Source organism: Chiloscyllium plagiosum, chromosome 8 (genome assembly GCF_004010195.1).
Source record: "Chiloscyllium plagiosum isolate BGI_BamShark_2017 chromosome 8, ASM401019v2, whole genome shotgun sequence".
NCBI lineage: Eukaryota > Metazoa > Chordata > Chondrichthyes > Orectolobiformes > Hemiscylliidae > Chiloscyllium > Chiloscyllium plagiosum.
In genome coordinates, this window is record NC_057717.1 from 104,824,160 (window position 1) to 104,837,783 (window position 13,624).

The 13,624-nt window shown below is 39.5% G+C and overlaps 1 protein-coding gene across 1 annotated transcript in view; it reads right to left on the reverse strand.

Moving 5' to 3' along the window:
- Nucleotides 1–13,624, reverse strand: part of LOC122552384 (voltage-dependent P/Q-type calcium channel subunit alpha-1A-like) — a 603,273-nt gene that overhangs the window by 170,010 nt on the left and 419,639 nt on the right. Inside the window, exons 22-24 of the mRNA XM_043695134.1 lie at nucleotides 10,759–10,897; nucleotides 6,771–6,900; nucleotides 1,828–1,887 (exon numbers count right to left, since the gene is read on the reverse strand). Coding sequence (XP_043551069.1) covers nucleotides 1,828–1,887; nucleotides 6,771–6,900; nucleotides 10,759–10,897 — 329 coding nt within the window. The remainder of the gene's footprint in view (nucleotides 1–1,827; nucleotides 1,888–6,770; nucleotides 6,901–10,758; nucleotides 10,898–13,624) is intronic.

A 13,624-nucleotide genomic window follows, 5' to 3' on the forward strand; every position in this document is an offset into this window, starting at 1 on the left:
TAGATCGCATTTGATGGATTGCTTAACTCTTTTGTATGCTGTAGAAGTTGTTTGACATACATTTGGGCTGTACTGAGGCTTCATCAGAGCAACACTTCATTTTTAAGTTAATGCTGTTCCTGGCTTGCCTTTTTGCATCCTTCATTGAACCAAGTTTGATTTCCTGGTCCGGTAGGAATGGTACAGTTGTGGGTATGATGATCCGTGAGAATACAGATTGCTTTGGCTATAATTTGCTGCCCCTGATGGCCCATAGGTCATTATGGATACCTAGCTTTAAGTTTTAGATCTGTTTGAAATCGCTCCCATTTGATACCCACACATTAGTTGGTGTTCGTTACAGACAGCATCAGCATTGGGGGTGCAGTAGGTGTCAATCAGCAGGAAGTTTTCTTCATGTATATTTGACGTAATGCCACGAGACCTCACATATCTAAAATCAATATTGAGTAGTCCCAAGGCAATTGCATACCACTGGTCTGCCCCGTCAGGTTTACCAGGGTTGGCCACTGTAGTTTTTGTAAGGTCTGATCCATGAGTATGGCTGTCTCAAGCTAGTGCTTGACTAGTCTGTGGGAGAACTCTCCTAATTTTAGAATTATATTAACACAAGTAATTCTGTTTCTCTTCTTTATAACCATGATTTTACAGCTTCAGCTTCTACTCATTGTTCCCACCTCTAACCTTTCCACTCTTTGGTAACATTTCCCCAATGTTTGTTGCCTTCTGCACATTTGGCTTATTTCTTATCTCTTGATAGATCTTTGCTTCCTTGTCTATCAATCACTCCACATATTGCTTGCTATCTGTGTATGGACTTCTTCCCCACATCATAGGGATTCTGGACTACTAGCTGTCACAGAAAACTGTTTTAAAAACTTTAGCAGAACATTACAATGAAAAGTTACATCAAGTTCATTATTACATATTAAGATGTAACGGAATTCAATTCAGTTTTTGAAGACTGCATTTTACCCCTGAAGTTTTGTTTTCATATCCCTCTTGAAGAAACTAAATTCCTAGTACATTTCCAAGTGCTGTCTGTACTTCTATAACTCGCCAAGTGAAATAGATTGCTGCCAATTTGATCAGAGAAGTTACATCTGAAGCAATCCCAATACGATCCTTCTGGCTTTAGTACACTTAGCAGATTCAATCTCTAAAAAAATTATGTTGAATTTATGGCATAGACATAGATCTTCTTTGAACATGTACTTGTATTTGCATCTCCCTCTCTTGCTTAGATTCAATTTAAATGCATCTATGCTATCTGTCTCAATTAGACCATATGGCAACAGGTTCCATATCTGACTACTCCTGAATTCCCCATCAGATTTATTAATAACCATCTTATACAGAATGGTTCCAGTATTAGAGAATTTCAACCATCATGTAGCTCTTGCTCTCCAATTGAGCAATTTACCAAGAGCCAGTCTCCCGTACTTTTGCACATTCTTCTATTTCAGATTATAATCTAGTTCACTCTTAAATGCCTTGTTTGAACATCCCTCCACTAGCGTCAGATTGTGCATTCCAGATCTCGGACACTCACTTGTGAAAATAGTGTTCCTCATGTCTCCACGGATGGTCTTTAGCTTTGGATTTCGCACACAAGTGGAAAATACTCTTTATGCTTATGCTATTAAAAGCCTTTTATAACCTCAAAGATCTCTCATCAGGAATTGGTGGTGGTATCCTTGGCAGTTTTAACTCACTCTTATTCAGATAATGAAGCCAATTGTTGCATTTTGACTGTCAAGCTAGCTAAGATCAGTTAACTGCAAAGAACCTTGGACTGCCCAACTCTCCATGTTAGTTCCTACTCACCTTAATAACCATTTCAAAAGTAAAGACTCCAGTAAATACATAGTCAAAATATCTTAAAACCTGTGGAAAGAAGGAATGAAAATAGTAAATGAAATCAAAATTTCAGTTTACTCATTGATGATGAACAACAATCATTATTAATATCATAAGAAATAGAAGAAGCAATAGATCATTCATCTCCTTGAGCCAGCTCTGCCTTTCAACAAAGCCATGGTCAATCACATTGTCACCTTAAGTCCACTTTCCTGCCATTCAGCTGATTGTGCCTGCATTGGTTATTTGAATGAGCAATAAGGTTGTAATTCTGAGTCCATGAGTGCCATGCACATCATAGAGTTCACCCTTATGAACTCAAAACATTCCAGGAAGTTTTTCAATTACATAAAGGATACTGAAGATACGAAGATAATTGGTAACACAGTGTGCTGGTCTACTGAAGATATACATCACGAAGTGACTGAGCAAAGCTCTTTACATGCCAAATCTTTGACACCAGCTAAACTGTCTGGATCAACTAAAAGATGCTGCCTGAGATAGGCCATTACAATGTGACTGATAATGAAAATTGATAAGATCTTCAGCTGACTACTGGTAAAAGTGTTTTAAACAGACTTGGGATAGTTCTACAGAGTAGAAAGAAGTCCTTTGGTCTATCATGTCCACTACAATCATCAATCACTGATCTATTTTAGTCCTGTTTTTCGACCTTTGGCCCACTGAAGCTATGCACTGTGGTAGCGCTGTGCTGGTTCGAGGAATGAGAGTGGCTGAAGACAAAAATCTCTGTAAATTTCTGTGACAAGGTATCATACAATATTAACATTCTTTTATAATCTCAAGTGAATGCAGATACTGTCCAGGCCAATTCAATTTGGCTAGTCATTTCCCATTTTAGGCCAGGGTGTAATAGTAGGTATCTTTTTCTTCCCTGGACTACAGACAGAAACTGTGAAAAAGGAACATAATTTTAAAAGGGAAGAATGTACATTGGTGATCATCTCCCAATATTCTGTAGATTTTTAAACAGGTCCTACAGATTGGAAGGTAGCTAATGTAACCCCACTATTTAAAAGGGGAGGTAGAGAGAAAACAGGGAATTATAGACCATTGAGTCTAATGTTGGTAGAGGGGAAGGTGCTAGAATCCAATTTCATGGATTTTATAGCAGAGCATTTAGAAAAAAGTAGTAGAATGAGGGCAAAGTCAGTATGAATTTACAAAAGGGAAATTATACTTGACAAACCTTCTGAACTTTCAAAGGTGTAACTAGTAGAATCGATTACGGGCAGCCTGTGAATATGGTTTACTTAGACTTTTAAAAGGCTTCCAACAAAATCATACATAAGAGATTAATATGTAAAACTTAACTGCACGGGAGATGGATAAAAATTGGTTACCAGACAGGCAACAAGGAGTAGGAATAAAAGGATCTTTTTCGGAGCAGCAGGCAGAGTGTAGTGGGGTAATGCAGGGATCAATATTAGGACCCCAGCTATTCACAATGTATGCTAATAATTTAGATGGGGGAATTAAATGTAATGTCTTAAAATGTGCAGATGATACAAAGCTGGGTGGAGGGTGAGCTGTGAGGAGGAGGCAGAAAGGTTACAGTGTGATTTGGACAGGTTGAGTGAATGAGCAAATGCATGGCAGATGTGAATATAACATAATGTAGACAAATGGGAGGTTATCCACTTTGGCAGCAAAAATAGGAAGGCAGATTGTAATGTGAGTGGCTGTAAATTGAACGAGGGGAATGGTCAATGAGACCTGGATGTCCTTGTGCACCAGTTGCTGAAAGTAAGTGCGCATATGCAGCAGGCAGTAAAGAAGGCAAACTGTATACTGGCCTTCAAAGTGAGAGGATTCAAGTACAGGAACAAGGATGCCTTGCTGCAATTATTAAGGGCATTGGTAAGACACAGTTTTGGTCACTTTATCTGAGGAAGGATGCTATTGCTATATAGGGAGCACAGTGAATATTTACCAAATTGATTCCTGGGATGACATGCAGAGAGATTGACTCATATAAGATGGTATTCACTTGAGTTTAGAAGAAAGAGGGATTTATCTCATAGAAATCTATAAAATTACAACAGGACTAGACAGTTTAGATGCAAGAAGGATGTTCTCAATGGTGGTGGAGTCTAGAACTAGGGGCCATAGTTTAAGGATGAGGGGTAAATCTTTCACGATTGAAATAAGGTGAGACTGGTGAGCCTGTGGAATTCACTACCCCAGGATGGTTGAAACAAAACATAATGTGTATTCAAGGAGGAGGCAGATCTAACTTGTGGCTAAACAGATCAAGGCATGGGGGGACAGTGGATTAGGCCACTGAGCTTACTGATCAGGCATAATCATATTGAGTGGCGGAGCAGACACAAGGGATCAAATGGTCTACTCTAGCTCCTATCTTTTATGTTTCTATGTTTACAAAGAGTTGTTTGCAGCTTGAAAAAGCAAGGGCAGCTGAGTGATGCATATGAGACAATATTATGTTTTGAGGACATTAAATCCAGACAAGTTGGCACCATTATTGTGGGTTGAGGAGAGCTCAGCATAGCAACAACCCTCTTACTGGTCAGACTGCAGTTTAATACAGATTCTGAGGGAAATGAAACAGAGTGAAGCAAGAAAACATCCAGAAACTAGCTGCGTCAATTTTTGTCTCCCTCCTTTCTCTGTAAAGTTGCTTTCTCTAACTTTCATTTTAACAGGAAATGACATCACCATAGGAAATGACATCACCAACTCAAAGAAACCCAAATATATAAATAGAAAGCATGAATCATCAGCAATGCTTCGTCCGGAGGCTCATTGAAGATGTTACCTAGTATGGTGATGGAATGTCTGAACATGAATCTTCCAGCTCAGCAAGCAAACCTACCATCCTTAATTTGGAATGTTTTTTTTTAGTGACTTGCTTTTCAGTGTTCTGATCAAGAGGACATTGTTATAGTTACTAACAATGGGAAAGTAAGGTGGGACTATCCAAAGGGGAATTGGGGCTGTGTTCCCTGGTGGCACATTCAGGTGAATCAGAGATAGCTCAGTCAGAAACAAAGTGTTGATCGTTTATCTCACTTTCTACTCAGCTGTGCACCTTATAACTAATGTCAAGGGCCATGCTCTCATGACCACATACTCTGGGAGAACTAGACTGGTCCAGAGCAGTTGAAGCACTAGAAGCTTTTTTAAGTATCCAGCAGTCTACTTGAGATAGTTTCCCCTGCAACATAGTCCTCATACACTGCCACCCATGTGCACAGATTGGGAACTGGAACAACGAGCCAATGGTTAGTGCTAGCCTTTTTAACCCAGTAGTATCCCTCTTCAGGCTCAAATAGTGAAAGCACAGGAAACGGAGGCAAAATAAAGTCATTCTGATAATTGACAGGTGTTATTATACCAAGTGAGACCACCAAATTTGTGTTACAACTGTTCCAGGAACCAATAACTTTTATTTTTCAAGTATACAAGTATAAGGTCCAGGGGGCTTCTCAAGAGAATAAAGTCACAAAATTCAATGGGTTTTAAACAAACAACAATATACCTTACTATGGAACTTTAGAACAGTAATACAATCAACAATGCACGTACAAATCATTTCTATTATTCTGAATTAACATATAGTAAAAACTGGTAATAGATTGTGATTGAATAATCCACAGTGCACATCAAGTAGCAAAGGCAATCAAGACAGATCCCACAAATTTCTCAGCAATGCCTCCCAAACATTAATGTCATGGTAGATTACCAAATCTTATTAAAATTTATGAATTTATAATTTTATAATTTATAAAATTTATAAATTTTAATTTTGTCAATCTTAAATCTCCCTCTCAAGAGCTGCTCCCTCATGTAATACCTCAGCAATTACTCCTATTCAAGTCAATTACGCTCCATTCCTAGTTTTTGCTCCAAAGACTGAGAAATTGCAAACGTATACTCACTCATAAGCATAATTCCAGCTCTTCATCAACAGCTAACTTCACCAAGCTAAAACTGTCCCTGGGTTTTTCCTGCATTCTCATTTTTTATTTATTCACTGTGAGGTGTAGGCATCATTAGCTAGGCCAACATTTATTGCCCATCCTGAGTTGTCCATGAGAAGGTGGTGGTGAGCTACCATCTTGAACCACTGCAGTTCATGGGCTGCTGATAGACCTACAATGCTATTATGGAGGAAATTGCATAATGATACTGCCCACCCTGAAGAATCCCCTTCTCCCCTTCCACCTCCATCTGATTAGCAACTACTTTTCAGCTTTATCTCCTCTACTCCTTTCTCCCTGTCAGGATGTAGACTTAGGGAATGGAAACAGCATGAGTCATAATTTGGAGATGTGGTCTAAACAGATAACTTGAATTTTGAATCAAGACCTTGAACACGAGTCATACACCTCCTTGTATACTTTATCAACTTAAAATAGCAGTTCTACAAACACAAAAACATATGGTCAGCTGGGTAAGATGTCAAATTGCAGTGTTAAAATTGAAAATGGAAAGGCTAATATCAAATCAGGTTTACAGGTTAATTGGCACCATCATATGCATTCACTTCACTGGCACATGATGGTTGTCACATATACACGTGCTAACTGCCAGGCTGGAGACTGGTACAACCCACATCAAAAGTTTGAGTGCAATGTAAATGCCATTTTGAACACAAAAAGGAATCCATAACACCAAAAATATGTGCACTGCACAATTGCATGTGGTGGACATAGAAGGATAACTTGGCAATTTTGTCTACTGAATCTGTTCTGTCATTTTTTGACAATTGTTGTTTAGCTGTTTTACTTTTAAATTTATTTCCCTCCCCCTTTTATATACACAGAATTATTCACAACATTTGGCTCTATCATTTCCATTGCAGCAGTGACCCTTTTAAAGACAGAGATCAAAGGTTTACTATATATTAATTGGCAATAGCTTACATTATTTCTTGTGGCAGTTGGTTGGACAGGATCTTCTGCAGCCAGTGCAATACTGCTCATTGCGATGACGATGAGGATACACATTTCAAAGTAGCGTAAATTTACAATGTAATGGCAGGCTCGGCGCAGTCTGTCAAGAAAGGTTTAAAATAATTTGATTTATTGCACTCGTTATTGCTGAAGCTTTGTAAAACTAGAACAAGTTTAATCATAGAGCAATATAAACTCCTGTTCACAAAAGGATCAATGTATTGATGAGAACAATAACTTTCAGTTAACAGGATTGAGATATTGGCTCAGGATCAGGAGTGGGCAGGAACTAAAATTGGCACTGTTGGCCTGCATTCTAACTCCCAGGTCTCGTCCCGTCCCATCTCTGGGCATTTTTGTGAGGGTGATGGAAGAAGGTGGGAGAGTAGGTGGAAAGGGTAACTGGTTGGGGTAGGGCTACACACCCTAATTTGACAGGTAACCCATTAAGCTCAGTAAAAGCTACTTGAGGCCAATTAAAGGAGGCAGACATGTATTTTCCAACTGGATGATGTTCTTGCAGGCAGTGGAGCCTAGTTTATGCACCTGAAAATAGTCTCCCAGTGGCATGCAGTAAGGAGTCAGTCCCCAAGAATAATTAGGAATGCTCCCCCCATAACTAGTTGCCTGGCTGCTAAAAACATTGCTTACTTTAAGATCTGAAAAAGTTGGAGAGGGTGCCTTCATATTGAGGCACCCTCTCACTTATTTATGCCAAACTGCTGCTTCTTTCAAGCTGGAAGACCTCTGATTAGCCCCCTGGTTTTAAGAGCTAATTCAGCGTAATTAATTGGATGGCAGATCTGTCTCCATGTCAATTAAGGGAGCACCCATGTGAAAATCATGAGTGACTGTTCCAGTCTAGGAGATGGGTTTGGCATCTGCAAACATTCCTGACCTCTGTTTCCTGCTCACTGGCAAGAGCAAATTTTAGAGCAATATTCTAGCTGAGTGCTAAGAAAGCAAGAGAAAAAGATAGCACTCAATACGAGATTTGGTAAGCAAACAACAGGGAGACTAAAAGATGAGAAACAATGGGGTTACTGAAATGGCAGCTTTGGTAATAGAAGTTTGGTGCTAGGTACTTTAATGATAACCTACTGCTGTTTTTCTAATTGATGGGTGACTGTGGTACTAAGTTGAATTGTTAAGGTTGCATTCAGAACATGAGATTTCCATTCCTAGGTAACTACTACAGAAAGGTATTCCCCACAATGCTTACCCCACTTTACTTCGTCACTGTTCTGTAATGCCTTCTAAGAATGTTTTCATTTTGATTTTTTCCAAAATTAAGAGTCACTAGTGCTTTCCTGCCAAAATCAGGCAAGCCATTGATACAAAAGGGAACCATAACAGAAAATGAAGACCACTGCTGTTACCATCTTCCCTTCCTTTCTCTGTTCAGAATTCTGAAGGGACGTTTCCTGCCTAGATATCCTGGTTAATTCTTGGTAATCCCAACTTGCGATCCTCTTCCAACTACGTGTTTCAAAGCAAAACACAGGAAATGTCACATGTCCTTTTAAATCCTCTCTTCTCACCATCTAAAGTCCCAAACACTCCTCGGATTTACAAGTACTTCTTTCAATCTGTTCCACTGCTCACAATATAGTCTCCTTTATGTTATGTTTGTGTGCATATTGCAAGTTGGATGACTGGCTTGAAGGTAACAGACAGAGGGTGGTGGTGGTAGAGGGTTGCTTTTCAGATTGGAGACCAATGACCAGTGGTGTGCCACAAGGATCGATGCTGGGTCCACTGCTTTACATCACTTATATAAATTATTTAAATGTAAACACTGGAGGTATGGTTAGTAAGTTTGCAGATGACACTGAAATTGGTGGTGTAGTGGACAGCGAAGAAGGTTACCTCAGAGTACAACGGGACCTTGATCAGGTGCGCCAATGGGCCGAGGAGTGGGAAATGGAATTTAACTTAGATAATTGTGGGTGCTGCATTTTGGAAAGATAAATCAGGGCAGGACTTATACACTTAATGATTAGATCCCCTACAGTGTGGAAACAGGCCCTTCGGCCCAACAAGTCCACACCGACCCTCCGAAGAGCAACCCACCCAGACCCACTCTATATTTACTCCTGACTAATGTACCTAACACTATGGGCAATTTAGCATTGCCAATTCACCTAACCTGCACATCTTTGGACTGTAGGAGGAAACTGGAGCACCTGGAGAAAACCCACGTGAACATAGGGAGAACGTGCAAACTCCACACAGACAGTTGCCCGAGGCAGGAATTGAACCCAGGTCCCTGGCGCTGTGAGGCAGCAGTGCTAACCACTGAGCGACTATGCCACCCCCAATGAAAAGGTCCTGGAAATGTTGCTGAACAAGGAGATCTTAGAGTGCCGGTTCATAGTTCCTTGAAAGTGGAGTCACAAGAAGACAGGATAGTGAAAATGGCATTTGCAATGCTTGTCTTTATTGATCAGTGCATTGAGTACAGAAGTTGGGAGGTCATGTTGCAGCTATACAGGACACTGGATAGGCCGCTTTTGAAATACTGCATTCAATTCTGGTCTCCCTGTTATAGGAAGGAGCTTGTGAAACTTGAAAGGATTCAGGAAAGATTTACAAGGATGTTGCCAGGGTTGAACAGTTTGAGCTATAGGGAGAGGCTGAATAATCTGAGGCTATTTTCCCTGGAGTATGGAAGGCTGAGGAGTAACCTTATAGAGATTTATAAGGTTAGAGTGAATAGCCAAGGTCTTTTCCCCAGGGTGGAAGAGTCCAAAATACAGGACATAGGTTTAAGCTGAAAGGGGGAAGATTTAAAAGGGACCGAAGGGGCACCTTTTTCACACAGAAGGTGATGAGTGTATGGAATGCCAGAGGAAGTGGTGAGGCTGGGACAATAACAACATTTAAGAAATATTTGGCTGGGTATATGAGTAAGGAAGGGTTTAGAGGGATATGGGTCAAATGCTGGCAAATGGGACCAGATTAGTTTAGGATATTTGGTCAGCATGGATGAGTTGGACCTAAGGGTCTGTTTCCATGCTGTATATTCTATGACTGCAATTCTATTGACAACTTTGCAGGATATCTCAATCCAGTCTGTAATCCTGCCCGAGTGTCAAATAGCCTGTAATTTTAATTCTCCACCCTCCCTCCATACTGACATTTCTGTTCTCAGCTTATTCTGCTGCTCCAGCGAAACTCAATGCAAGTTTGAGGAATAGTACTTTATCCTTCGATGAGACTTCAGAGCATTTCTCTCTTTCTCTCTCCACATATACTGTCATAATCTGCAGAATATTTTCAGCTTGTTCTGCTGGTACTGCATATTGAACTGCATTTTCCTCAAACTGTCCTTGCTGTGGCTCCTCTCCCACCTTTCACATACCAAAGCTCACAACTTGGGATTTGCACAGTTCCCAACTTATTTCCTTTCCACCCATCCCTGTTTCGACTGTTCCCCTGGATCACTAGATTGGCAGAACAAACTCTTTAATTATGTCCTCTTGCTTTGACTCACCTGCAAACAATTGGTACTCTTCTGCTGCTTCAGTGTCAGTTTAAGAAAATAATAGATACCTACTGGGCCTATAGGTATTTTTAGACAGACAAGCTGGGATATCTAAATGCTTTATCCCTACATTCTTTTACTTAGTTTTCTTTGTCTCTGTTATCAACTTACTTAAGAGTCACTCCTAGAACTATAGTGGCCTGATGTTCAACTCCACTTTTCCAGTAAGCTGATAGGGATGCCTCCTGCAGCCTGCAGCTTGCTGACTATTATTACAAAACCCTAGGCCCAACATGATATGGTCTTTGGGCCTATCTAAATAGAAGAAAAGCCTGAAGCATGACTCTCCAGCATAGTTTCTAAGTAATATTTACAATTAAGAGTGAAATGAAAGGGCTCTGATATACAACTGGAAATATTGCTGAGATCTCTGTCAGTCCAAATTCTGAAACATATTTGGAAGTGACTCACGGATTTGTAGTGCTGAAGATAAACATGGAGCTGAAGGGTGGCATTGGTTTCGGTCCATCTTCATCACCACCCTTCTCTTCCTCTTCTTTCTTTTCTTCTTCCTTTTTCGGCAAAACATCAGTGTTCGCATTTTTGTTTACTGAAAGAAGGAGATCCATTACTTGATTTTCATTTTTATGTGCTTAATGTATGTCTGTACATTAAAATGATATTTTTTGAAACATTGAAAATTTTGAAAAGGTTTTTGTAAGACAGTCAAGTAACCAATTTAGAGTACATTTTCTTCCCTCCCCAGAAGTTACTGTCTACTTCTTTAATGTCTTACTTATGAACAAAACACCACAAATAAGTAACTGAAAACAAATAGACAGAAACCATTGCCTTTCAGAATGTCCACAGCACTGTAACTCTGCAATCTCACCTCAAAGGGTTAACTGTTAGGAACATAAGATGAGTGGGTCATTCCATCCTTTCCACATCAAATTTTCCTTTGCCCGTTCTCAATCCATATTCCATAATCCCTTATAACCTATCTTCCAATCTCAATCTTGAAAATTTGAATCAGTTGATTAGCTCCTTCGGGGAGATTTTTCCTACCGGACATGTAAAAATGGACTTTGGTCGTCACTTTCTAATAGCTGAGCTCAAATTTTAAAATTGTTACCCCTTGTTTAAGATTCTTCAGTGACGGAAATAGCTTCTTTGTCTAATCAGTTTATCATTAAAATCCCCAATTAGGACACCCTTAGCCTTTTAAACAGAGGAACTTAAGTGTGAACCTAGATAGGAAGATTTGGCAGGCTATTTCACAACATGAGAGGGAATCAGGTGACAGTCATACCCAATTCATCAACACTTGTCAGCAATAAGCTTGGCTGATTCTTTTTACCGTGTTAGTGCCCTTACCAACAATCTTGTAAATGACATTACAATCTTGTAAATTAGCATAGGCAAGAAGAAACCCAAACTGAGGATTTTATTTGTTAGTATGACAAAGTCTCAGCCTGGGCAGAAATGTTACTAATTAATCAACTGAACCAAAAAGATGATACTGGTATCTCTATAACAATGGGTAATTGTTAATGTATTTAATTGAAAATGAATGTCACCAAGCAATATGTAATACTCAAGCTTAATTCTTACATTAACTGAAAATGGATAGTTTCTAACTTATAAGCACTTGCTTGGTGATACAGAACTAAAACACTTCTAATTTAATATTGCTGGATAAATACACTTCGTCAAAGGTTTTTGTCTTGCACTCTCAGGATATGTATAAAATTATCAATACAAGTGAAAAGCAGCATGTATAAGAGAGTGCTGATTCGTTGGAAATTGCACTCTGATTAGTAGAGGTATTGCCATAGAAAATGCAGCAGCTAACAATGATTGTCTGTTAACTGCCAGACTCAAAAATCTAAGTGACAGAGATTTGCTGGTTCATTTCTCAGGGCAATACCTTGACCAATGAGAGTCAATCTGTCTAATTTCAAAGCCTGACAGTTCTCATAGTGAGTGCATGATGAAAAACTTTTGACAAAATGTCTTTTTACAGCAATTCTCAAGTTCAATTTCTAGTTTACGAATAGGCAGAGCCAAAGATTAGAATTTCTATACAAAATGATGAAGTTAAAAATGTTTCTAATTCACAAATAATTCCTTCAATGTTCTGATTAGCAATATTCAGTCTCGATAGACCACCTGAAAAGTTTTTTTCATTAACTTTTAGCTCTACCTCTTCAACCATGTCCTATTTCATGCACTCTCATGTGACTTAAATGTGTCCTCAAATATCCGACAATCCTAAAGCAAAACTGGAGGCTACCACTTTTGTGAATCACAAGATCCTTCACATGATACAGGATACTTAAAACCAACTTCCATCTCACCTGTCTGCATTGGGTCTAGATCTAGAACCTTGAAGAGTAAGGCTTGTGTTGACTGCTGTAATATGCAGTTACAGGAAGGCTTTATCATTTCAAAACTGCCTTACTTTCTATACCAAAAATCACTACACCCTACTCCAAACTCTTATTTTTATTCCTTTTTTAATGGTAGTACATTAATAGAAACTACCTGGCGATAATTTGGAGGACATCAAGATTCTAATTCTTAAAGAAAATCCATTTCCTTGTTGATAACAGTATTAATCTTTAGGTAACTCTTGGAAACAATAAGCATGCAAAATGGCTCTGCTAGAAACACTAAAACAAATAATAAACTGTTCAAGAATATCAGGATGGTGCAGTGGCTCAGTGGTTAGCACTGCTGTCTCACAGCCCCAGGGACCTGGGTTTGATTCCACCCTTAGGTGACTGTGTGGAGTTTGCATGTCTCCTTGTGTCTGCATGGATTTCCACCAGGTGCTTTGGTTTCCTCCCACAATCCAAAGATGTGCAGGTTAAGTGGATTGGCCATGCTAAATTACCCATAGTTTTCAGAGATGTGTGGGTTAGTCATGGGAAATGCAGGGTTATTGGATAGGGGGATAGGTCTGGATGGGCCGCTCTTTTGAGGGTTGATGTAGATTTATTGGGCTGAAAAACCTATTTCCACACTGTATGGATTCCAAGGACCTGGAATTAAGTGTCTAATGAGATAATTTTCTATTTAACAATAGCTTTTGATATTTTCAATTATTAAAAACCTGCTCGGGATATATATAACTGAGTTTGGATTCAATGATGCACTGGACTGCATATCCAATTCTGGAGAAAGTAACTGAAAAGAATCAGTTTCCACAGTTGTGGGGGAAGCATGGTGCTAACAGGAGTCAGACCCACAGCACCCAGAACGGATTCAGAGGCAGCAACAGGAAGCTGCAGGGTGCCAAGGTGGATGACTTGAAAGGCCCTCAGTACTTTGG